Source organism: Myodes glareolus, chromosome 24, assembly GCF_982192425.1.
Source record: "Myodes glareolus chromosome 24, mMyoGla1.1, whole genome shotgun sequence".
Taxonomy (NCBI): domain Eukaryota; kingdom Metazoa; phylum Chordata; class Mammalia; order Rodentia; family Cricetidae; genus Myodes; species Myodes glareolus.
Genome location: NC_142049.1, coordinates 41,050,888 through 41,075,799, shown reverse-complemented (window position 1 = coordinate 41,075,799; position 24,912 = coordinate 41,050,888). Strand labels below are relative to the sequence as shown.

The window sequence follows — 24,912 nt, the reverse complement described above, 5'->3', positions numbered from 1 at the left end:
GTTCTCTAATGAAGGAGAGAGAAAAAAAGTTTGGATCTTAATTTCCCCTTATTAGAAGTAGCAAGATGCTATGTATGCTGAGCTGTGGCTTAGTTAAAAATGAAGAAGATTCAAATACAATATAAAGAAAATGGTGACACAGTTTTTATTTCAGTACTTGACAAAATACACCAGCAAAGTTCAAAACTTCCACAATTATACAAAAATAAGTCTCTCCAAGTGATGTTATGTCTTAATGACCTGTTGCAATTATATTAGGCAGAAACATGTAACATGTAAGAAGAGTGCTATCAACATTATCATTTGAAACACCTTAATTTCTTCAATCCATCTGATAAATACTGTTTATAATTTAATCATTTAAATTAGCATCCCAGAAATATACATTAAATTTAATGATTATTTGTGTATTTTATATACACAAATTCATCTGTTTTTATGTGCTGGCAAAGATTTATACACAAACATAAGTGTGTTTGTGTTGGTTGTGTTTATTTAATATACACAATAAAAATGCACAAAACATTGATTTATAAATGGAATCTCTTTAATATTCAGCTAATGCTTTCTCCTCATGATGTCATGATTTGAAAATTATCTCCTCATACCAGTATGGTATTGGGAGAGGAGGAACCTGCAAAATAAAAAGCAAGATAATCAGATAGTAACCTATATCAGAGCAGCCAGTTCACATAGGCAGATGATCTACTTAAAACCATCTGAAAAAGTTGGACGCCAGTGAGATGTTTCAATGGAGGTGCTGCCAAACCTGACAATCAAAGTTTGATCCCTGGAACTCACATGGTGGAAAGAGAGAATCAATTTCTGCAAGGTTTTTCTTTTTTATATTGAAAGAAACTTTATTTTACTAAACTTTCAAAGAAAATCTTGGTGGCTTTAGGCTAAATAAAACTATCTTCTTGATTATATAATGTAATTTCAGTTATATGGCCCTATATATTATATAAATTTGCGAGTGGCATAAAGTATGGTATGAGGGAATTGCATGGGATGTGTTAGAATCCCATCTCTCTCACTTAAGTAGTTTTGTAATCTTTTCTTTTTTTTTAGATTTTTTTATTGGGCTCTACATTTTTCTCTTCTCCTCCCCCTGCTTCTTCCCTCCCTTTCAACCCTCTCCCAAGGTCCCCATGCTCCCAATTTACTCCAGAGGTCTTGTCTTTTCCTACTTCCCATGTAGATTAGATCTATGTGAGTCTCTCTTAGGGAACTCATTGTTATCTAAGTTCTCTGTGATTGTGTTTTGTGGGTTGGTTTTCTTTGCTTTATGTTTAAAAACCACTTATGAATGAGTACTTGTGATAATTGTCTTTCTTGGTCTGGGTTACCTCACTCAAAATGATGTTTTCTAGCTCCATCCATTTTCCTGCAAAATTCAAGATGTTGTTATTTTTTCTGCTGTGTTGTGTAAATGTACCACATCTTCCTTATCCATTCTTTGGTCAAAGGGCATTTAGGTTGTTTCCAGGTTCTGGATATGACAAACATGCTGGTATGAACACAGTTGAGCACCTGTCCCTGTGGCACAATTGAGCATCCTTTGGATGTATACCCAAAAGTGATATTACTGGGCCTTGAGGAAGGTTTTTCCAAATTTTCTGAGAAATATCCACAACGACATCCAAAGAGGCTGTACCACCAGCAATGCAGAAGTGTGCCCTTTACCCCATAACCTCTCTAGCATAAGTTGTCATCAGTGTTTTTGTCCTGGGTCATTCTTACAGGTGTAAGATGGAATCTCAGAGTTCTCTTGATTTGCATTTCTCTGATGACTAAGGATGCTTATCTGCAAGGTGTTTCAATGTCACATGCATGCTATGGCACAGATGAGAACATATGCATAAATGTTAAACAAAAACAAAAAAGAGGTCTTGCTTTGTTCAGTCTGGCCTTATTCATTATCTGCTCCCTCTGCTCCTGAGATGATGTCATATGCCATCATGCCCAGGCTATTAGACATTTCTGCATTAAGTTTTTCTACATTATTGACTTTAAAGATTTTAACTTTTTCTTAAATTCTTATGAAATTATGCCTGTGAATCATTACAGTTAACTATCTTTCTCAATTAATGCCATGTATCAATTTATCTCTACATGCTTAAGACTTTTATAAAATGCTATACAGTAAATGACAATGTTAGTCTCATCTTTTCCCTCTTGTTAAGTTTTCCTTTGATTCACTATTCACATCTAAAAAAAGGCTTTATTTTCCTTTTTATAACTACACTGCTTTGCTGGGTGGTGACGGCACATGCCTTTAATTGCAGCTCTTGGGAGGCAGACGCAGGCAGATCTCTCTGAGTTTGAGTCCAACCTGGTCTTCAAGAGCTAGTTCTAGGACAGGCTCCAAAGCTACAGAGATGGCTCAGCGGTCAAGAGCACTGTCTGTTCTTTCAGAGAGCCTGAGTTCAAGTCCCAGCAACCACGCAGTGGCTCACAATCATCTGTGATAAGATCTGGTGCCCTCTTCTGGCCTGCAGGCAGAACACTGTAAACATAATAAATAAACCTTAAAAAAAAGAAAAATCTAAATAAATAGATAGATAAAGAAATAAATGAATAAATAAATACACTGCTTTGTATTGTATTTATTCTAGGTAATGCAGGTCCAGTAGGCAAGACCTTAAGGAAGTCAGACTGGCAGGTCCGCCTGTGATTATTATGCTTCAGTGTCTCTTCAAATTCAAACACACCTCTCTCAGCATGAGAAATGATCCATTACTGATACTCCCCTAGCAGCCTCACATGCCAATACTGAATAGACTTTCTATGATATTTGCCTGTCTTTTTTCTAGCTGAATTAGCCAAATTAGATAAATGCATTAAAATAACAAATAATAATTTTAAAAAAGTAAAAAAAAAAACCAAAATTATACTTCACAGGTGCTTCTTTTCAGATTAAAAGAAAGCCTACAATAACCATTTTATTTTAATTTTAGTGAGAGATAGTATCAAGATTAGGGCAGCTAAAGTTGGAAATCAGGTCCTCTCTTATTTCAAAATTGAAAATGGCATTTAACACCTTTGGGGGTAATTATCCCATGTTATACTTTTCAAAACAATCCCAAACATTTTTTAGTTTGTAATTGGATTTCTTGACTCTATTCATTATAAAATAAGGAATCTCTGCACTTGATATAAGATCGTAAATGTGATTAGAAGAAATCAGAAATAAAGACAAAACTTCCCATGGTTTCCTACTTAGGATGAAATCCTCGCTTCACACATCCTTTCTTCCTTTTCAAGGTCTGCTTTCCCTTTCCGTCTCCTCTCTCAAGGCCCACAACACAGCCCTATATCCTGGCTCTCAAGCTCACCTACGTCTTCACAAGCTTTTCAGTATTTAATCTATGTTCAACTTCTAGATCTTCTTTTAGTTTAGAAAGCTCTTCATGATTGAGAAGCTGTGTTCTCAAATCAGTCAACCAGCCTCTTTGGACTTTGTCTTCTTATATAAGATTGTGTTCTTTTCTTTTTTTCTAACATTTCAAGTTTTACCTTATAATTTGTAATTTGTGTTTTAATTCAGCTTCCTTCTGAGACTCACATGCAACAACCTCAGTTTTAAATCCTTGACTGTGCTGATGGACTTGCAAATTTCATGGACTTTATGCTCCTGTTCAGATATTGTGTGCTTACCTCTTTGGCTGGTCCTTTAAAGACCTTACTTCTTTTGACAGAACCTCACATTGATACTGGAGAGCACATTTTTCTAACTTTGTCAAACGGAGCTCTTCCCTGAATTTCTGTTTTTGAAAATGAGAGTATCGTAGCATTATATGCAGTTCATTGATGGTTGCCCTCAGAAACGTTAATTGTTCTTCATATTGTGCTCCATGTCGACTTAAAGTTCTCTCTATTTCTCCCTTCTGTTGGTATTTAATTTTCTCTATTTGACTCATGGTTTGCTTTTCCAACTGTAGTTTAATTTGCATAATATGAAGAAAGAAAAAGAAGTGTAATAACTTCTGGTAAATTTATTGCTTAACTTTATGAGCAAAAGACATTTTTCACAACATTCTATAAAAAGTTAACTGCTGTGCCCACCCCTCAATTGTTCCCATGGTAAGACTTGTATACCTAGACACTTATGAGCAGACAACAACACTTCAACAGTTCAGACCTTCTTAGGAAGAAATATTGAGTCACATTTGCTGTGATTAACATGTTTAATTAAAGGAAGTGTGGGAGAACCTGGGAGGACAGGAAAGAATATGATAATATACTTTATGAAAAAAATTAAAATAATAAAAATGTAACAAATACTTAAATCAAAAATATCCAGCCTGATTTGCTTAGCATGTATGAGATCCTGGGTTCTACTCTCAGCACTGCTAAAAAAGAATGAAAAAAAGAAAGAAGGAAAAGAAAATACTGCTAGACTGAAGAGATGGCTCTGATGACCTGAGTTCACTCTCCAGACAAATAAGTAATTGTAGTAATTAAAAAGCCCACTAAATCTTTGGTAGCCCATTAAATCTTCACTTTTAAAATGAACTGATTAATATCCTAATTATTTAATATTTTGATAGTGCGCAATACTATGCACTCTCTGAATTCTCTCAAAAAAAGTTTTAAAAATATGAATTTTAGTGATCTGAAGGTGTTCCAATGCTAAGACCTCTGCACTAAGAAGAGGTTTCCTGTGGGTCTGTCTTAATTTCACTGCCAGACATTTTAGTGACATCTACAACAATATAATACTCATAGCGTATTGAGCTGAAACTACAATTTCAGTTTTAACAGAAACTTGAAAAAGGAAAAGAAACTTTTCTGAAGTTCCTTTTTGAGTCCAGTTACATAACTGTTAATAACTGCTCAGCCCAGGTGAACACACCAAAGCACAGTTAGATCACAATCATCAAACACCAAGTTGAGCAGCATTTTGGATCTCTTGTTTAGTTTTCTGTGTGACTAAAAACTTCAGACCCAAATACTAAGCATGAAATAAAATCTACAGAAGTGGTCAGAGCAGGTAAATTATACCACAAAGGTCTTGGCAAACAGAATTCAAAGGTAGTGTGAACGAATTGTATAACACATCTGAAGAAAAAATGTCGAAGCTCAGACAGAGGAAAGCCCTCTGAAGAAATGCTGGGAGAACCTCTAAGTACAATTCATGAAGAAAGACCAAAGTGCCTTCAGCCTTTGAAAAAATTATGGTGCTTCTAGAAGAACAATACCCTGAGCCAGACACACACACACACACACACACACACACACACACACACACACACACACAATCTCCACAGTACTCAAGAGGCAGAAGAGGAGTAAGTGGGACAGGAAGGTATTTCTACATTTTGGTGACTTTTCAGACTCTAGCTCCAATCTCTTTCAGAGTCAAGATTATATTTCTATATAATATATAAATACTATATATATATGCGTGCGTGTGTGTGTGTGTATCCCTAAATCCTGTAAGACACCTGTATACTTACAGTAAACTCTGTGTGTGTGTGTGTGTGTGTGTTTATGTATGTATATCCCTAAATCCTGTAAGACACCTGTATACTTATAGTAAACTCTCTAACTGAAGATATTTCAAGTTGTTTTCTGTTACTTGTTATCAAGCTCTGATCAATGCAATCAGATTCTGCATTGTCAGGGTTACTATTGGTGAATGATGAAATGCCATGACCAAAAGCGTGTTGGGGAGGAGAGGGTTTATTTGCCTTATTGCTTCCACATTATAGCATCATCAAAGGAAGTCAGGACAGGAACTCAAACAGGGCGGGAACCTGGAGTAGGAGCTGATATATATAGAGGTAGGCCATGGAGGATGCTGATTGCTGGCTTGTTCCTCATGGCTTGCTAAGTCTATTTTCTTATAGAACCCAGGATCATCTCAGGCATGGCACCACTCATAACAAACTGACCCTCCCCCACCAATCACTAATTAAGAAAATGCCTAACAGTCCGATTTTATGGAGGCATTTTCTCAATTGAGGTTTCCCCCCTTCCGATAGCTCTAGCTTGCATTAAGTTGACATAAAACTAGCCCAGACACTAAGAGAGACATACATAGATCTAATCTACATAGGAAATAGAAAAAGCCAAGATCTCCTGAGTAAATTGAGAGCATAGGGACTGTGGGGGAGTGTTGAAGGGGAGAGGCAGGGAGGGAAACAGAGAAAAATGTACAGCTCAATAAAAATTAACAAAAAGATAAAAAGCCATAAGTCTCCTCCCCCCAAAAAAACTAGCCCAGATGGATTCCCAAGGGAAACTTAAAGTAAATGGAAGTTATGGGTTCAGTTACCATTTAGAACCTAATCAAACCATGCCAGAACTGCAAATGTCCAATGCAACTACAGAATGATGTCTGCAAAAATCCACTTAGTCCACCATGGTAAGGTTTTGTAGAATTTCAAAACAGAAATAGGCAGTTTAGTTTAAATAATAGCAAGGGACCATTCACAAAATATGAATTAAAAAAACATGGTTATTCTGGATGGTTGTGGTGGTGGCACATGCCTATAATCTCAGCACTCGTGAGGCAGAGGCAGTCGGATCTCTGTGAGGAGGCCAGTCTGGTAACAGAGCAAGTTCTAGGAAAGGCTCCAAAGAGAAATTCTGTCTTGAAACAATTATTGGCTACTAGATAAAAAAAAACAAATTTACCAGTTTTAAATTACTAAAGTAGTACATAAGAAGAAGCAAATGAATTATTTGAATTGTTCTGGTAAGTGAAAATGTATATAATTCATTGCTTAAAAAGTAACTTTGTTGTGCTTGTAATACTTACATGCTGGAATTCATTTTGTAATTTTTTACTTTGTTCGGTTAATTTGGAAAAGTGTCTCATTATCTCCTCCTTTTCACTGTTTGCCTGCTGCAGTTTATCCCTAAGCTGGGTTATGATGACGTCTCTCTCTTTAATGGCAGCTTTAAATTTGTATAGCTAGAAGAAACCAGTGAAAACGGTAGGTAAATATCAGCTTTAGGTTTTGTTTCAAAATAAGTACTCTTTCATGAAAGCTACAAGACTATCCAAATTAGTTTTATTTCAAAACTGACTTTGAAAACTTGTATCTAGCCAGGTGGTGGTGACACACACCTTTAATCCCAGCACTCAGGAGCCAGGGGCAGTCTGACCTCTGTGAGGAGGCCAGTCTGGTAACAGAGCAAGTTTTAGGAAAGGCTGTGAAGCTACAAACAGAAAATCTGTCTTGAAAGAAACAAATAATTATTGGCTACTAGAAAAAAAAACAAATTTACCAGTTTCAAATGACTAAAGTAGTACACAAGAAGAAGCAAATGAATTATTTGAATTGTTCTGATAAGTGAAAAAGTATATAATTCATTGCTTAAAAAAACAACAAACTTTGTTGTGCTTGTAATACTTACATGCTGGAATTCATTTTGTAATTTTTTACTTTGTTTGGTTAATTTGGAAAAATGTCTCGTTATATCCTCCTTTTCTCTGTTTGCCTGCTGCAGTTTATCCCTAAGCTGGGTTATGATGACGTCTCTTTCCTTAACGGCAGCTTTAAATTTGTATAGCTAGAAGAAACCAATGAAAAGGGTAAATACTAGCTTTAGGTTTTGTTTCAAAATAAGTACTCTTTCACGAAAGCTACAAGGCTATCCAAATTAGTTTTATTTAAAAACTGACTTGAATACTTATATCTAGCCGGGCGGTGGTGGTGGCACAAGCCTTTAATCCCAGCACTCGGGAGACAGACAGATCTCTGTGAGCTCCAGGCCAGCCCCGTCTACAGAGCTAGTTCCAGGATTGACTCCATAGCTACTGGGAAACCCTGTCTTAAAAATACAAGACAGACAAAAAAAGACCCTACAACAACAACAAATCATGTATCTTCCTTAAGGAAGAGATTACATTTGGGTTGATTTTTCCATATTTTCTTATAGAAGTGTCTTTATACTTTGTAATGCACCAGGGTGTTTCTAGGTGACACCAACAGTCACATTTAATCCCAGCTTTGTTCTGCAGAGGATGGAGTGGGAGTAGGCTGTCGTTCCCACCAGTGTCCCACCCCATCTTAATTTCACCTTCACTTCCCATATAGCAGATGTCAGTGTAGCCCTTACACGGTACTTGCTCCCATTCTTAAAGGGCTTAATTCACACTGTCTTGTGGTTTACACCAACTTTTTCTCAGGCTGATAACAAAAAAAAAGTTTCTTAAGAGGAATGATTCCACTCTGTTTTACAGTTAAATTTTAGGTATGAATACTTCAGCTGTGTATCCACAATCCTCAGTCTAAATGGGCTTGTTTATGCAATGTACAAGAACAAAATTATGGAATGGCCTAAGTGGCCAGAGGAAAGCGCCATGTGTAAAGAGCACATACGCAGTACCATCCACATGTATAACAAACTAAAGCCGCAGGAGGCGATCACACACTTGGATTATCTCAGGCCCACAGGTGGCCCTCCTTTCTTCCAGTTCTCGAGTTAGTTCTTCAACCTTACATTGTTTCCCAGCTAATTCATTTTCCATCTGATCTCAAATTAGGAGGACTGATCTCCTTCTCCAGGTAAATTACCAATGCCAACTTTCAACCCAAGGTTTTAATAATTTAGTATTAGCATCATTCCTCAGGGTGAGGGATGAAATCTAAAATTCAACAGCAAAGTCCATTTTAAAACATTCCTATCTCCTGCAAGTTTATTAGTGTGAAAACCTGCTTTCTTACTAATGAGATATATAACTCAGCAGCATTAATAGGATTCCCGCACTATAAAAAGGAGATAACATGTTCTTTTAACAAAAGGCAAATTTCAGATATTTTAATTAAAAACACCAGTTCTAATAACTCTACTAGATTATACTTACTATTGTGAAAAGGAAGAAAGATATTTATACTTATAATTAACAATTGTAAGACAGGTAAGAGTATTTAAAATAAGATTATGTTTCCTTTAAGTTATATGTCCAGCTGGGACTGCATTTCTCAGTTAAACAATTTTATACGTTTCTTAGTTGCTTATCTGATCAAATTTTCCATAAATACAAGGAAATTTTACAGCATCCCAAATGTAAGCTTTTACTACATGTAAACACATCATCAATGTATTTAATAATTGTGTAAATTTCTTTTTTAATGTGTCAGTTTTGCTTGTTCTGCCTCATCTCCAGCACATCTCAGAGCTGTATTCCATACACACAGTCTGTGAGCAGATGTGTGAGGTAGGCCTAGCTATATGTCGAACATTACTCATTCCTCCTCCATAAAGACAATGTTATTAGCATTTTCAAGATGATGACAGCATTGTGAAGTTCTGAGCCATGATGGGCCTGTCCAGCCCAAGACTTCAGAGCTTCCATGATCTTCCCTACTGACTAATTAACAAAGGTCACAAACCAGGTCTCTGAAGTCGAAGCCAGGAGGAAGTGGAGGAACTTAAGTGGTGTCACATGGTCACAGTGAAAAACAAAGCCCTAGTTGTCTGACACAGAAGTAAAGTCAGTGGTTCTGAGCCAAACTGATTGGTGTTTCCATGATGTCCCTCTCACATATGAGCTACTTTGTCACTCAATGCAGGACAGAAACATGATCAAGATGTTCTAAAGCCAAGGGTCACCCGGTTCTGAAAGTCTTCAGAGACGAGGGTCCAAACTTCCATACCCTCAAGCCAAGGTGCTTTTCAGCATCTGCAGTGCCCACAGCTCCCGCGATGTTCAGTCCACAGCATCTTTGCTGTCTTCCCCCTCTTCTCCTTCCCGAATCCAGAGCTCCTCAGCAAGTGGCAGCATAGACCAACACTCGGCTTTTCTTCTTGAGCCTCAGGCTTTGAGATTTAGATTTTAAACATGGGGACTTTTTAAGGTCTATCATTGTGACAGAACTTCTAGAGGACCTCCACTGTGTGGTGGCCGGGGCTGGAAAATGGTTCTGGGTCCCACACAGGTTAGGAGGATGCTACGAAAACCAGTGAGTAACAAGATAAAAACTATGCTACAAAGGCTATTTTAATTGATCACTACTCTGTTAGGTGTCCCCTATTACATGCCTACCTCTTGAGTATGTTTCTTATTTCTTTCTTATGTGTCTTGTGTATCTAGCTTGGATTTTAGTAACACTATACTCAAAGCCATAATTAAATCTTGAAAAATATTGTATAACAACTTTGGTGTGTTTCATGCCTTGAACTACAGGTGTTTTCCCCTATATTTAATTTCTCTTTGAGTGTTCTTGCCTTAGGGTAAGTAGCTTGCCTGAAGCTACTGCTTCAGTGGTAAAATTCACTACTGAAGAATTAGCTTCAGACATCCTCCTGCCTCCATCTGTGTCTTCCCCCACCCTGAACACCCCAAAACATTACAGACTCACAGCACCAGGCCTGGTATTTTAAAGAGAACTGAACTTTGCTTGTGCTAGCAAGCACTTCACATACTGAGCCATCTTCCTAGCCTTAATTTCCTGTTTTATAAAATTTCCTTTATGTGAAACATGTACTAATCACCACTTGTAAAACATGAGTTCTTTAATCATACCAAACAAAGTATGAGCCTTCAAAAGAAAAGAAATATACTAGAATTACTATAAATATTAACTATACTAATTTCAAAATGGCTGAAAAGTAATTATATAATTGGTTAACACAGTATCAGTAATGATACTAATACGGCTATCAAAACAGTGACAAGTATTAAGAATAAATAATATAGTATTTTTAAACTTTACCTACTATAGAATATAGAGGGATGCCCTCTATATTCTAACATATAATAAATGTTTTAAAGACATTTATTCAGTAATCACATATAGCAGCTACTAGTGCCATACAATATAAAAATACACTACACCAGGGTTTTCCCAAGTTATTTAGTAACTTCACAGTTAATCTATTTCTTGTCTGCTTGAGAAATAGGTGGAGAGTCATCTGCCTCTTTGTACAATATTAAGCCTCTGGAATTACACTTAAAGGGCTTTGTAAAATAGAAGATTCATCCTTAAAAATAAAATGACTGGATTACTGTTAAAATACTGTCTGTAAATAGAAGTAAAAGTCCAGAATTAGTATTTAAAAAGAAAAGATCCCTCAGTGAGAATGCAATGTCAAAAATACCAAGAAATGCATTCTTACCAGCATACTTCGGAAGGTCCTTACACTACCAGGCTCTCATTAAAATACATCACCAGCAGAGGAGTTTAGGATTAAGATTCTGTTTCAAACTCCAACTCTTTTAGTGCATACAAATCACCTATATCTAGTGTTTATTCAGATGTAAGTATACATTATAAGTACACAGATAAAAATACTAAATTATGCAAAGTTTGACAGAAAAGCAGAGGCAACAGGATACACTAATGAGTCCAATGGAGAAGACATACATGGACAAATATCCAGGTAGCAGAAGAATCAGTTCTAATCTGCGTTTGGAAGAGGCCAGTTCAGAAGACATAAAATTACAAAGACATTGTTTTCAGTCTGTTTTATTTGATGATAAGAGGTCTTTCTTATCAGTGTAAGGCTTTATGAGGGCAAGGACTTTTGTTCAATTGTATATACTCAACACCTAGAAAAGTACTCAGTAAGTATATGTGGAATGAAAAAGGAAAACCATTGCTCAGGGAAAACACATTTAAGCAATAATTTTAACCTCTTGGTAATTGAGATGACATAACAGAAAACATGTCAAACTCCAGAAATACCATGGCTTCAGAAATTGATAAAAATATTTTAATTAATCACTAGATTAATGAAAAACATAATACTACCCACTCTATTATAATCTTTTTTTAAAAAATTAAAAATTAAATTCTTAGAAAAATAATAAGTTTGTGAAATTCTGTTCAAACAAAATGAAAGAAAAAATCATATTATATTCAGTTTTTCTTGACTATTTAAGCTATTTTTATTTTAAACCTGAAAATGGTAACAGAAATATAAAAGGCTACTCCATTAGGCAATCACCTGCCACTGAAATGATACACTTTAACTCACTGAGAAAACATTTACTGTACAATACCCTTGACATTCAGACACCAGCCACCTGTGTTTGCCATTTGGAAGCCAATTTTAAAAAATGTTGGCACATGCAGTCACAGAAATTGTTGCAAGATTTCCTGGAAAGATACTGTGTCCATATACATTTGTCTTGCAAAACTGTTTCAGATCCCGAGCACACACCTTGCTCTAACCAGAACAAGAAGAAATGACTAAACAATCATGTATTCCAAAACTCAAGTATTATGATGTCATAAATGATCATGTCCAGCAAGAAAAGAATTTTCAGAACATCTATGAGATATGAAAATATACTAATTTCTATAATGTCATTTTAAGAAAACTTTATAATCCTCTTAGCTATATTCACTAAGGACTGACAATATTCATGAATCAAAATATGTGTTCCTAACATTAAAATCTTTCAATTTAGGGCAGAATATTATTTCATCAGATTCTGAAAATGAAATGACATAAAGGTTTGAGTATGATTTCTTAAAATTGGTCTGTCTGTGGCAGTGTCCAACTTTAATCCCAGCACTCATGAGGCAGAGGTAGGCAGATCTCTTCTGTTTTTGCTCTGTATAGTGAGTTCAAGACCAGTCTCTCTCTCTCTCTCTCTCTCTCTCTCTCTCTCTCTCTCTCTTTCTCTCTCTCTTTGTGTGTGTGTGTGTGTATGTCTAATGCTTTCTTTACATAATGATTAATGTATTACTGCTATTGTAGAAACATACCTGTTTGAAAATAGATGTGCTACTAGGAAAGAGCCTTCTCAGAGTTCAGGCATGACAAACACAGATTCTTTTAACAGTTACCATTACTATGCTTTAAATACTACTATGTCCAGTGGCTCATCTGGCCCCTCATTACCTGGACTTTGTTCTTGGAGTTTTCACAAACTAGATTAATAACCCGTTTCTGGGTTTCTTAAGCCACTGCAAATCTAAAATGGTTAATTAGGAGAAAAGAGAAATGAAAGGGACAAGGCCAGATAACCACATCCAAAGTAATGAGCACTGACAGCAAGCACAAAGGATAAGAAAGACAAAAGTGAAAAGAAGATCCACTGGGCTTGGTGGCACAGGTCTATAGGTCACAGCCCTCAGGAGCCAGAGACCAGGAGGGGCAGGAGTCCGTGGCCAGTCTGGGATATATGACACTGTTCCTCGGCAAATAAAATTGACATTCACAAATGCATGATGATACAGAATGTCATCTCTACAATATGAGCTGAGCTGGAGTAAAATACTACAGGTTCAGGATCACACTAAACTAGAAAACTTAGTTAACACTCTCATGATCTTCTGTGAGATGCTCATGTCAGAGAGCACATACTTTACCATACTATATTTGATAAGACTTTATTATTTTTAAAATGTTTTTAAATTTTATTTGCCTGATCATAACAGAAATATTTTATAGCTGGGGAGGGAGATGGCTTGGGATAGTAAAAGCAGTGCTTACACAAGCTTTTATTGTTCTCTCTCAGATATCTTCCATATTAGTTATTTTTGTTAATTCTTACCTGCTTATTAGGCATAATTATTGTCTTTTATAACAAAGTTTCATAAGTCACAATTCTTAAAACTTTTTCTTCTTAAATTGATTGGTAAGCTGTTCCACTGACGATTTTCATTTTTATACCACACATAAATGATCATTTAAAAATAGTTTGAATGTATACATTACAGTATATTTTATGAAATGTTTTATACCAACCCTAAATCCAGCACAGGGGAATAAACTATAGTATAAAGAATGAATATAATCCTACAAAGACTTTCAGTTGAGAAAATGCCTACCAATAATGCTAAGTTTTAAAACGTTCTTTCCCAAAGGTTATTGTACAAACTGAGACATGGGGACGTGATGACTAGTTTCAATTGTTCACATCATTGGCTTAAGAAACGCCTAGGGTGTGAATGAGGCACACTGTGTGTCTGTGAGGGTATTTTCAGAGAGGGTTAACCAAGTAGGAAAGGTCCATCCTGACTGTGAACAGCACCAAGTAATAAATACGGAGAAGCAAGCTTATGAACAGATTTTAGAAAATGATTTTACATGTTTTTTTCTTATGACAGCAATGAACAACTTCTTTAAGAGTTCTAAATAATTAAGTGATAGTCATAATTATAAGGAAGTATCCATTGAGGATGTATTTCTTATCCTGTTCATTTTATAAGCAAGTATTTATTGAATATTATCTGTTGGTTAATTATATGCTGCATTAACATAATAATAAAGAGCTACTTTATGTACTGTTTCAGGAAATGAAGTGTATTTAAAACATTTTGCCAAAATATGAATGATAAATCATTCTAATCTGGACTATAGTCTAAGACTCTGTTAAAAAGAAAGGAGGTGCAGATAGGACATTAAGAACACTATCTAATCAAAGCCTCGATGTTGGAAAAGGGAGGCATACCACATCTCCAACTCCTTCCATGCATTGGTCTTGTTAAGTTCTACATGATGAACAACGGTAAGCAAAGCTGGACTTCTAAAGATGCTGATTCCCCTTTTCCTCCATTTATTGAATGCTATAGGAATACATTTAAATCTTGACCTTACATAGAGGGTGCTTATGAAAAAAGGTCAACAGAACATAATCTAGAAAAGCAGCATTAGCTGCTGCACATATTCTGTAACAAACCCATACTGACCATGTACTGCTGCATCTCCGTAGTATCACCCTTCATTCATTACTGACCTGCTTTCTTTAGTTAATGTGGGAGAAGAAAAGAGGGGTGTCTTAGTTACACTTACAATTGCTAGGATGAAACACCGTGACCAAAGCACCTTGGAAAGGCTTTATTTGGCTTATACTCCCATATGGCAGTTAAGCATCAAAGGCAGTCAGGACAGGAACTCAAACAAGGCAGGAACCTGGAGGCAGGAGCCAATGCAGAGGCCATGGTGCTGCTTATTGGTTTGTTCCAAGCAACTTGTCCAACTTGCTTCCTTAAAGAACTCGGGACCATCAGCTCAGAGTGGTACCAGTCAAAATGGGCTGAGCTCTCCCACATCAATCAACAAAGAAAATGTCCTACGGGCTTGCCTGCAACCACATCATTTGGAGGCATCTTCTCAGTTGAGGCTCCCTCTTCTCAGACAATTGTCACTTGTGTCAAGTTGATATAAAACCAGCCAGTACAATACAGAAAGACAGTCTAAAACATAACATGATCACACCCCCCCCCTTATGACTGCTAACAATAAGGTCTTTACTTCATTTTAGGGAGTAAGGTCAAAAGGTAAGCTGAAACTTGTAATTTCAGAAAGAAATCGTTATATATATATATATATATATGTATATATATATACATATATATATATATAACTCATGTTGCATCGAATTATTCATTAAGCCCACTGAATTTTATCCACATATAATTCTTTTTTTTTCCCATTAGACTTGTTTATTTAAGTATCCGAAAACACTCTTTCCACTTCCTCCCCTCCTCCCAATACCCTCCCGCTCCCCCCACTCCCTCTCCTCCTCCCTCACCATTCCCAAGAGCAGTCAGGGTTTCCTGTTCTATTACTTTCTGTAAGGCTGGATTTGTAGCTACGTATTGTTTAAATTTGTATTTATCCTGGAATATTTTGTTTTCTCCGTTGATAGTGATCAATAGCTTGGCTGGGTAAAGTAGTCTAGGCTTGCATCCATGGTCTCTTAGTTTCTGCAGTACCTCTATCCAGGACCTTCTGGCTTTCATGGTTTCCATAGAGAAGTCTGGTGTAAGTCTGATAGGTTTACCTTTATAAGTTACTTGACTTTTTTCCTTTGCAGCTCTTAATATCCTTTCTTTAATCTGAATGCTTTGTGTTTTGATTATTATATGGCGAGGGGATGGTTGTTTCTGATCCAGTCTATTTGGTGTTCTGTATGCTTCTTGAACCTTCATAGGCATATCGATCTTTAGGTTGGGGGAGTTTTCTTCTATAATTTTGTTGAATATATTTTCTGGACCTTTGATCTGCAATTCTTCTTTTTATATCCCTATTTTTCTTAGATTTGGTTTTTTTATTGTGTCCCACAATTCCTGAATGTTTTGTGAAGAGAATTTGTTGGATTTGCTGTTTTCTTTGGTCAGAGCGTTTAATTTCTCTATGGTGTCCTCAGAGTCTGAGATTCTTTCTTCTATCTCTTGTATTCTGTTGGTTATGCTTGTTTCTGAAGTCTCTGTTCGTTTACCTAGATTTTCCATAGCCAGCTGGCCCTCAGTTTGTAATTTCTTCATTGACTCCATTTCAGTTTTCATATCTTGAACTGTTTCCATTACCTGTTTGATTGATTTTTCTTGTTTCCCAGAATTTCATTTACGGATTTACTCATTTCTTCAAACTTTTTGGTATATTTCTCTTCCATTTCTTTACTCATTTCCTCAATCTTTTTGTTATACTTATCTTCCATTTCTTTACGGCAGATTTTCACCTCCTGTTTAAGTTCCTCTATTCTTTTCATAAAGATCCACTTAGAGTCGATTTCTTCTATTTCTTCTGGAGTAGGGTGTTCAATTCTTCTACTTTCGTGGTCCCTGGATTCTGGAGATGTCATGTTGCCTTTCAGGTTGTTGGAGGAATTCTTGCATTGGTGCCTGCTCATCTCCTCCTCTCTGGATGAAACTCCTCAGCACTTTCTGGATAGAACTCCTCAACACTCTCTGGATAGAGCTCCTCAGCACTCTCTGGATAGAGCTCCTCAGCACTGCAGCAGGGATAGCTGGTATTCTCAGGACCCAGGAGACAAAAGGGTGGCAGCAGTGGGGGCAGGGAGGGGTCCCATGGAACACCGAAGACCCTGCCGCAGAAGCTGAGGGGGGAGGGGCTGTGCTCTCTTCCCGGACAGGCTGCCCAGGCGAGCACCCACTCACCTCTCTGGGTAGAACTCCTCAGCACTGCAACAGGGATAGCTGGTATTCGCAGGACCCAGGAGACTCCACATATAATTCTTGATTGTTTATATGTCTTGCCATACACGCATGCCCCCACAAAATCAAACTCACCAAATACATAACATTTAATGCATAATACCAAAAATATAACATTAAACAAGAATTCTATAAGTATTTGTTTATACAATCATTTGGTGTTCAGAAGTTCTATTGTACAGTCTGCAAAAGCTCAAGAGCCATGTCAAAGACCTCTAACACAAATATATATATATATATTTATTATAAATATTACTTATATTTATATATATTTAGAAATATATATATTTCTAAAAATATCCCTACTGTCAAGTTTAAAGCTGGTACTTGTGGCATACTCAACTCACTCCTGAGGCAGCTGTCACAGCGAATGACATACACCCAAGACACCTAAAGGCTTGTGATCTGCATAAGGGTGTCCGTCAGCATAACAAAATGCCAAAACACTTGCTCTGAAAAGCACAAGGCCTGAATGACCCCTAAATGCCCTTTAGGAAGTGAAAAGAGTGGAGACTGAAAACCAATTCCTTAGCAGTTCACAGAGGGTCTAAGCGAGTGTTTCATGAGGCCCCCTGGAAAAATGAGCTGGGAGATGCAAACATCAGGATTCCACCAGCAGCCAGAAGGGACACGCTCCCCAGCTCCCACCCTGTCCTCCACCCCTAGATCCATCTAATACCAGCACACCTCCATCCCCAGTCCATACCCCATACCTCCACTCCTCCATCCCCAATCAGCCTCCTCTTCCTCCCCCACCACACTGCCTCCCAGAGTGGCCAGACTCTGGGGTGTTCCTACCAAAGCTCTGACACAAGCAAGCTTCCTCTGTCTCTCCTCTTCTTCCCTAGGAGGCAGAGACTGCTTTGCTCTTCTTAGTAGAGCCCTGCCATAGGCGATCTTCCTCTGTCTCTCCTCTTCTTCCATAGGAGGCAGAGACTGCCTTGCTCTTAGCAGAGCCCTGCCATAAGCGATCTTCCTCTGTCTCTCCTCTTCTTCCAAAAGTGGCAGAGGTTGCCTTGTTCGTAGCAGAGCCTTGCCATAGGCGATCTTCCTCTGTCTCTCCTCTTCTTCCATAGGAGGCAGAGGCTGTCTTGCTCTTAGCAGAGCCCTGCCATAGGCGATCTTCCTCTGTTTCTCTTCCTCTTTCTTCATGTCACCTTTGTGCAGACAGGGAAAGGGTGGAGAGGAAAGATCTGTTTAGGTATCAGCAGACAGAGTTCCTTGACCATTCAGGGCCCACTGGGTGCTCACTGATGACTTTTGTAGGGTAGCACTGGCCAACCTTCACCACCACCATCTTACCCTGGCCTCCTGGCTTGCCCAGGTAGGGGGCTAGGCATACCGTGGGCCGTCTCCTGCAGGAGTTGGTGCTTCAAACAAACCTGCAGTGTTTTTTTGCATTCAAAAGCAATTACTTCCTAGTGAGGAGAAGCCACAATGGGAAGTGCTGTGACCAGGCCCAGACCTGTCTGGCAATGTTCTATCAGCTCAGGTAGAGGGGGAACCCAGAGGGCACCCTACCTTGCTTTATGTCCACCCCCAATCCTACTGTTATAAAATACTGCCTTTAAAATCCTCAAAAAAATAGCTATTTCTAGAAATTAAAGAACAAACTGTCTCCAGTAACAGTGGAACACTGAGGATAGAATAAGCCCCTGGGGCTGGGTATTTATCCCTCACACCAAGTTATGTCACAAAGCAAGAGACGCATCATCACTTGGCAACCTGTGACTTCCTAGGGTAACAAGAATTCCTTAGCTTACTCCACAGGTCCCACCCACCACTGCCTCTTGAGCTTGGTCTTCCAGGGCTGTTACTGTGCCTGTTCAGTGTTAGCATGCCTGGGATGCAAACCATGGTCCTATACTGGTGTGGCAGCCACTTTACCCACACAGCCACCTCTCCAGACCAAATACGTATTTACAAAATGTGCTCAATGAAATAGGGCAGCTTTGTTTGAAGATTCAAAATGAAAGTTCTTTGAAATAATGACTTACAAAACCTACCTATAATGAGCCTATAATCTAAATGAAATCAGAGAAATTCAAGTTGCTACATTACAAGGGATGAAATTATATGCTAATAATCAAAAGAGTGTCATTAATTACTGACTAATAAAATATATGAACCCCAAATTCAGGTCTGCAAGGATGCTTCTACCACTAAGTAGTCACAGCGTGGTCACAGCATATAAACTCAGCTCCCAAATAGTTGTGACAAAGGCCCATGTAGTCTTTATATTCAAAATAAAATACATCGGACTTCTAGCAGAGGACCATCGGTGGGGTGAGTTTGCTTCGGGCCGTGGCAGGGTCCCGGTGAGGAGGAGCTTGGGTGTTCCCCGACCCCATAGACGCCCAGGTCGCCCTGCAGTGCTGGCTACCCCCTCCCGCCTGCCATCCTAGCTCCCATCCAGGCGCAGCTCGGCTCGAGGCAGTTCCTGGGTCCTAAAGGCCTCCCTGAGGACAGGTGGTCCAGGTGCCAGCTCAGCCACATTCCTGACCAGCAGGGGCCCTGACTTCTAGCAGAGGGCCTTCTGTGGGGTGAGTTTGCTTCGGGCCGTGGCAGGGTCCCGGTGAGGAGGAGCTTGGGTGTTCCCCGACCCCATAGACGCCCAGGTCGCCCTGCAGTGCTGGCTACCCCCTCCCGCCTGCCATCCTAGCTCCCATCCAGCAGGGGCCCTGACTTCTAGCAGAGGGCCATCTGTGGGGTGAGCTTGCTTCGGCCGTGGCAGGGTCCCAGCGAGGAGGAGCTTGGGCGTTCCCCGACCCCATAGATGCCCAGGTCGCCCTGCAGTGCTGGCTACCCCCTCCCGCCTGCCATCCTAGCTCCCATTCAGGTACGAATTCCTATATTTCTCCCTTCCCCCTGGGGCCATAAAATTTCCCCAGCTCAGCTGCCTTGCAAGCTGGGCCTTGGCTGTAGGCGCAGCTCGGCTCGAGGCAGTTCCTGGGTCCTAAAGGCCTCCCTGAGGACAGGTGGTCCAGGTGCCAGCTCAGTCACATTCCTGACCAGCAGGGGCCCTGACTTCTAGCAGAGGGCCTTCTATGGGGTGAGCTTGCTTCCGGCCGTGGCAGGGTCCCGGCGAGGAGGAGCTTGGGCATTCCCCGACCCCATAGACGCCCAGGTCGCCCTGCAGTGCTGGCTACCCCCTCCCGCCTGCCATCCCAGCTCCCATCCAGCAGGGGCACTGACTTCTAGCAGAGGACCATCGGTGGGGTGAGTTTGCTTCGGGCCGTGGCAGGGTCCCGGTGAGGAGGAGCTTGGGTGTTCCCCGACCCCATAGACGCCCAGGTCGCCCTGCAGTGCTGGCTACCCCCTCCCGCCTGCCATCCTAGCTCCCATCCAGGTAAGAATTCCTATATTTCTCCCTTCCCCCTGGGGCCATAAAATTTCCCCAGCTCAGCTGCCTTGCGAGCTGGGCCTGGGCTGTAGGCGCAGCCCGGCTCGAGGCAGTTCCTGGGTCTTAAAGGCCTCCCTGAGGACAGGTGAACCAGGTGCCAGCTCAGCCACATTCCTGACCAGCAGGGGCCCTGACTTCTAGCAGAGGGCCATCGGAGGGGTGAGTTTGCTTCGGGCCTTGACAGGGTCCTGGTGAGGAAGAGCATTGGCGTTCCCCGACCCCACAGGTACGAATTCCTATATTTCTCCCTTCCCCCTGGAGCCACAAAATTTTCCCCAGCTCAGCTGCCTTGCAAGCTGAGCCTGCATTGTAAGCGCATCCAGGAAAGAGGGAGTGACTGTGCTTCAATAGCCTGCCTGAGGAAAGGTGGGCATTCTGTCAGTGAAGTCCCTGCCCAAGAAGGGAACCTGACCCGGTAACAGAAGTTCCAATAGAGAACATTTGAAGTAAGAGATGGGCAGACGCCAAGGCAAGACCTCATCCAACAATCTGAAAAACAACATGAAAACACCAGATCCCAAGGACTCTACAACAGAAGGGCTTGAACACATTAACCAAGAAGAAGTGGAAAAAAGTGCCATTATGAAAGCAAAAGAATCCCTTAAACAGGATATGAATAACTCCCTTAAAGAATTGGATGAGAAATATAACAAAAATTTTGAAGAAATAAGTATAGAAATAGATGAGAAATATAACAAAAAGTTTGAAGAAATAAGTAAATCCGTGAATGAGACCCTGAGAAACCAAGAAAAAACAATCAAACAAGTAAAGGAAACAGTGCAAGAATTGAAAACTGAAATGGAGGCAATGAAGAAAACACAAACGGAGAACCGGCGGGATATGGAAAACCTAGGTAAACGAACGGAGACTACAGAATCAAGCATAACCAATAGAATACAAGAGATAGAAGAACGAATCTCAGAATCTGAAGATACCATAGAGAAAATAAATGCTCTGGTCAAAGAAAACGGCAAATCCAACAAATTCTCTTCACAAAACATTCAGGAAATCTGGGAGACAATAAAAAAACCCAAATCTAAGAATAATAGGGATTGAAGAAGGAGAAGAACTGCAGATCTAAGGCCCAGAAAATATATTCAACAAAATTATAGAGGAAAACTTTCCTAACCTAAATAACGATATTCCTATGAAGGTTCAAGAAGCATACAGAACACCGAATAGACTGGATCAGAAAAAAACATCCCCTCGCCATATAATAATCAAAACACAAAACATAAATATTAAAGAAAAAATTTTAAGAGCTGCAAAGGAAAAAGGTCAAGTAACTTATAAAGGTAAACCTATCAGGCTTACACCGGATTTCTCTATGGAAACCATGAAAGCCAGAAGATCCTGGATAGAGGTACTGCAGAAACTAAGAGACCATGGATGCAAACCCAGACTACTATACCCAGCCAAGCTATTGTTCACTATCAACGGAGAAAACAAAATATTCCAGGATAAAAACAAATTTAAACAATACGTAGCTACTAATCCAGCCTTACAGAGAATATTAGAAGGAAAATCACTACCGAAGGAATCCAACATTCCCAACACGGCCTACAATAACTCGAACATCTAGCAACCATTCACAAGCACAAATCAAAGAAGAAAAACACATACACTCTACTACCTAAAAAAAAAAAATGACCGGAGTCAACAACCACTGGTCATTAATATCACTTAATATCAATGGACTCAATACACCTATAAAGAGGCACAGACTTAGAGATTGGATACGAAAACAGGATCCAACATTCTGCTGTTTACAAGAAACACACCTCAACCACAAAGACAGACACCTACTCAGAGTAAAGGGTTGGGAAAAGGTTTTCCAAGCAAATGGATCTAAGAAACAAGCGGGCATGGCCATTCTAATATCTAACAAAATCGACTTCAAACTAAAATCAATCAGAAGAAATGGAGATGGATATTTCATACTCATAACTGGAACAATTCATCAGGAGGAAGTCTCAATCCTGAATATCTATGCTCCTAATATAAAGGCACCCACATATGTAAAAGAAACTCTTCTAGAACTCAAGGCGGTCATCAAACCACACACACTAATAGTAGGAGACTTCAACACTCCTCTCTCACCAATGGACAGGTCAATCAGACAGAAATCAAACAGAGAATTGAGAGATCTATTGGAGGTATTGAATCAAATGGACTTAACAGACATCTATAGAACACTCCACCCAAATAGGAAAGAATATACCTTTTTCTCTGCAGCTCATGGAACCTTCTCTCAAATTGGCCACATACTCAGTAACAAAGCAAACTTCCACAGATACAAAAAAATATTAGTAACTACCTGTGTCTTGTCAGATCACCATGGACTAAAATTAGAATTCAACAACAATGCTACCCACAGGAAGCCAACAAACTCATGGAAACTGAACAGTCAACTACTAAATCACCCCTGGGTCAAGGAAGAAATAAAGAAAGAAATTAAACTCTTCCTTGAATTTAATGAAAACAAAGACACAACATACTCAAACCTATGGGACACTATGAAAGCAGTGCTAAGAGGAAAGTTCATAGCACTAAGTGCCCAATTAAAGAAAGCAGAGAAAGCACACATTGGAGACTTAACAGCACACTTGATAGATCTAGAAAAAAAAGAAGCTGATTCACCCAGGAGGAGTAGAAGACTGGAAATAATCAAACTGAGGGCTGAAATCAACAAAATAGAAACAGAGAAAACAATCCAAAGAATCAATGAATCAAAAAGCTGGTTCTTGGAGAAAATCAACAAGATTAACAAACCCCTATACAAATTAATCAAACGGCAGAGAGAGAACATGCAAATTAATAAGATCAGAAATGAAAAGGGGGACATAACCACAGACACAGAGGAAATTCAGAGAATCATTAGATCTTACTATGAAAGTTTATATGCCACAAAGTTGGAAAATGTAAAAGAAATGGACATTTTTTTTAGATAAGTACCATATACCAAAGTTTAACCAAGAACAGGTGAACAATCTAAACAGACCTGTTAGTCACGAAGAATTAGAAGCTGTTATCAAAAATCTCCCTACCAAAAAAAGCCCAGGACCAGATGGTTTCAATGCAGAATTCTATCAGAACTTCCAGGAAGAGCTAATACCTATACTCCTTAACGTATTCCATAATATAGAAACAGAAGAGTCATTGCCTAACTCCTTTTATGAAGCTACAGTTACCCTAATACCAAAACCACACAAGACACAACCAAGAAAGAGAATTACAGGCCAATCTCACTCATGAACATCGACGCGAAAATTCTCAATAAAATACTGGCAAACCGAATCCAAGAGCACATTAGAAAAATTATCCATTATGATCAAGTCGGCTTCATTCCAGAGATGCAGGGCTGGTTCAACATACGCAAATCTATCAATGTAATCCATCATATAAATAAACTGAAAGAAAAAAACCATATGATCATCTCACGAGATGCTGAAAAAGCATTTGACAAAATTCAACACCCATTTATGATAAAGGTGTTGGAGAGACTGGGGATACAAGGATCATACCTAAATATAATAAAAGCAATATACGGCAAGCCGACAGCTAACATCAAACTGAATGGAGAGAAACTCAAAGCCTTTCCACTAAAATCAGGAACGCGACAAGGCTGTCCACTCTCTCCATACCTCTTCAATATAGTGCTTGAAGTTCTAGCAATAGCAATAAGACAACATAAGGAGATCAAGGGGATTCGTATTGGAAAGGATGAAGTTAAACTTTCGTTATTTGCTGACGATATGATAGTTTACATAAGTGACCCCAAAAACTCTACCAAAGAACTCCTACAGCTGATAAACACCTTTAGTAACGTGGCAAGATACAAGATCAACTCCAAAAAATCAGTGGCCCTCCTATACACAAAGGATAAAGAAGGAGAGTGGGAAATCAGAGAAACATCACCTTTTATGATAGCTACAAATAGCATAAAATATCTTGGGGTTACTCTAACCAAGGAAGTGAAAGACCTATTTGACAAAAACTTTAAGTCTTTGATGAAAGAAATTGAGAAGGATACCAGAAAATGGAACGACCTCCCCTGCTCTTGGATTGTGAGAATCAACATAGTAAAAATGACAATTCTACCAAAATCAATCTATAGATTCAATGCAATCCCCATCAAAATCCCATCAAACTTCTTCACAGACCTTGAGAGAACAATAATCAAGTTTATATGGCAAAACAAAAAACCCAGGATAGCCAAAACAATCTCATACAATAAAAGAACTTCTGGAGGCATTACCATCCCTGACTTCAAACTCTATTACAGAGCTACAGTATTGAAAACAGCTTGGTATTGGCATAAGAACAGAGAAGTCGACCTATGGAATCGAATAGAAGACCCAGATATTAACCCACAAACCTATGAACACCTAATTTTCGACAAGGGAGCTAAAGGTATACAATGGAAGAAGAAAAGCATCTTTAACAAATGGTGCTGGCATAACTGGATGTCAACCTTTAAAAAAATGAAAGTAGATCCATATCTATCACCATGCATGAAACTCAGGTCCAAATGGATTAAAGACATCAACATTAATCCGTCCACTTTGAACCTGATAGAAGAGAAAGTGGGAAGTAGTCTACAAGATATAGGCACAGGAGGCCTCTTCCTAA

General features: G+C 39.1%; 1 protein-coding gene across 1 annotated transcript in view; it reads right to left on the bottom strand.

The window, feature by feature from the left end:
• Nucleotides 1-525: 525 nt before the first annotated feature.
• The window catches only part of LOC148118185 (uncharacterized), a 65,801-nt gene continuing 41,414 nt past the window's right edge, over nucleotides 526-24,912 (bottom strand). The window contains exons 3-7 of the mRNA XM_087901309.1: nucleotides 17,676-18,034; nucleotides 7,372-7,527; nucleotides 6,770-6,925; nucleotides 3,661-3,938; nucleotides 526-634 (exon numbers count right to left, since the gene is read on the bottom strand). Of these exons, the coding sequence (XP_087757435.1) occupies nucleotides 595-634; nucleotides 3,661-3,938; nucleotides 6,770-6,925; nucleotides 7,372-7,527; nucleotides 17,676-18,029 (984 nt within the window). The 5' untranslated portion in view covers nucleotides 18,030-18,034 and the 3' untranslated portion in view covers nucleotides 526-594. The remainder of the gene's footprint in view (nucleotides 635-3,660; nucleotides 3,939-6,769; nucleotides 6,926-7,371; nucleotides 7,528-17,675; nucleotides 18,035-24,912) is intronic.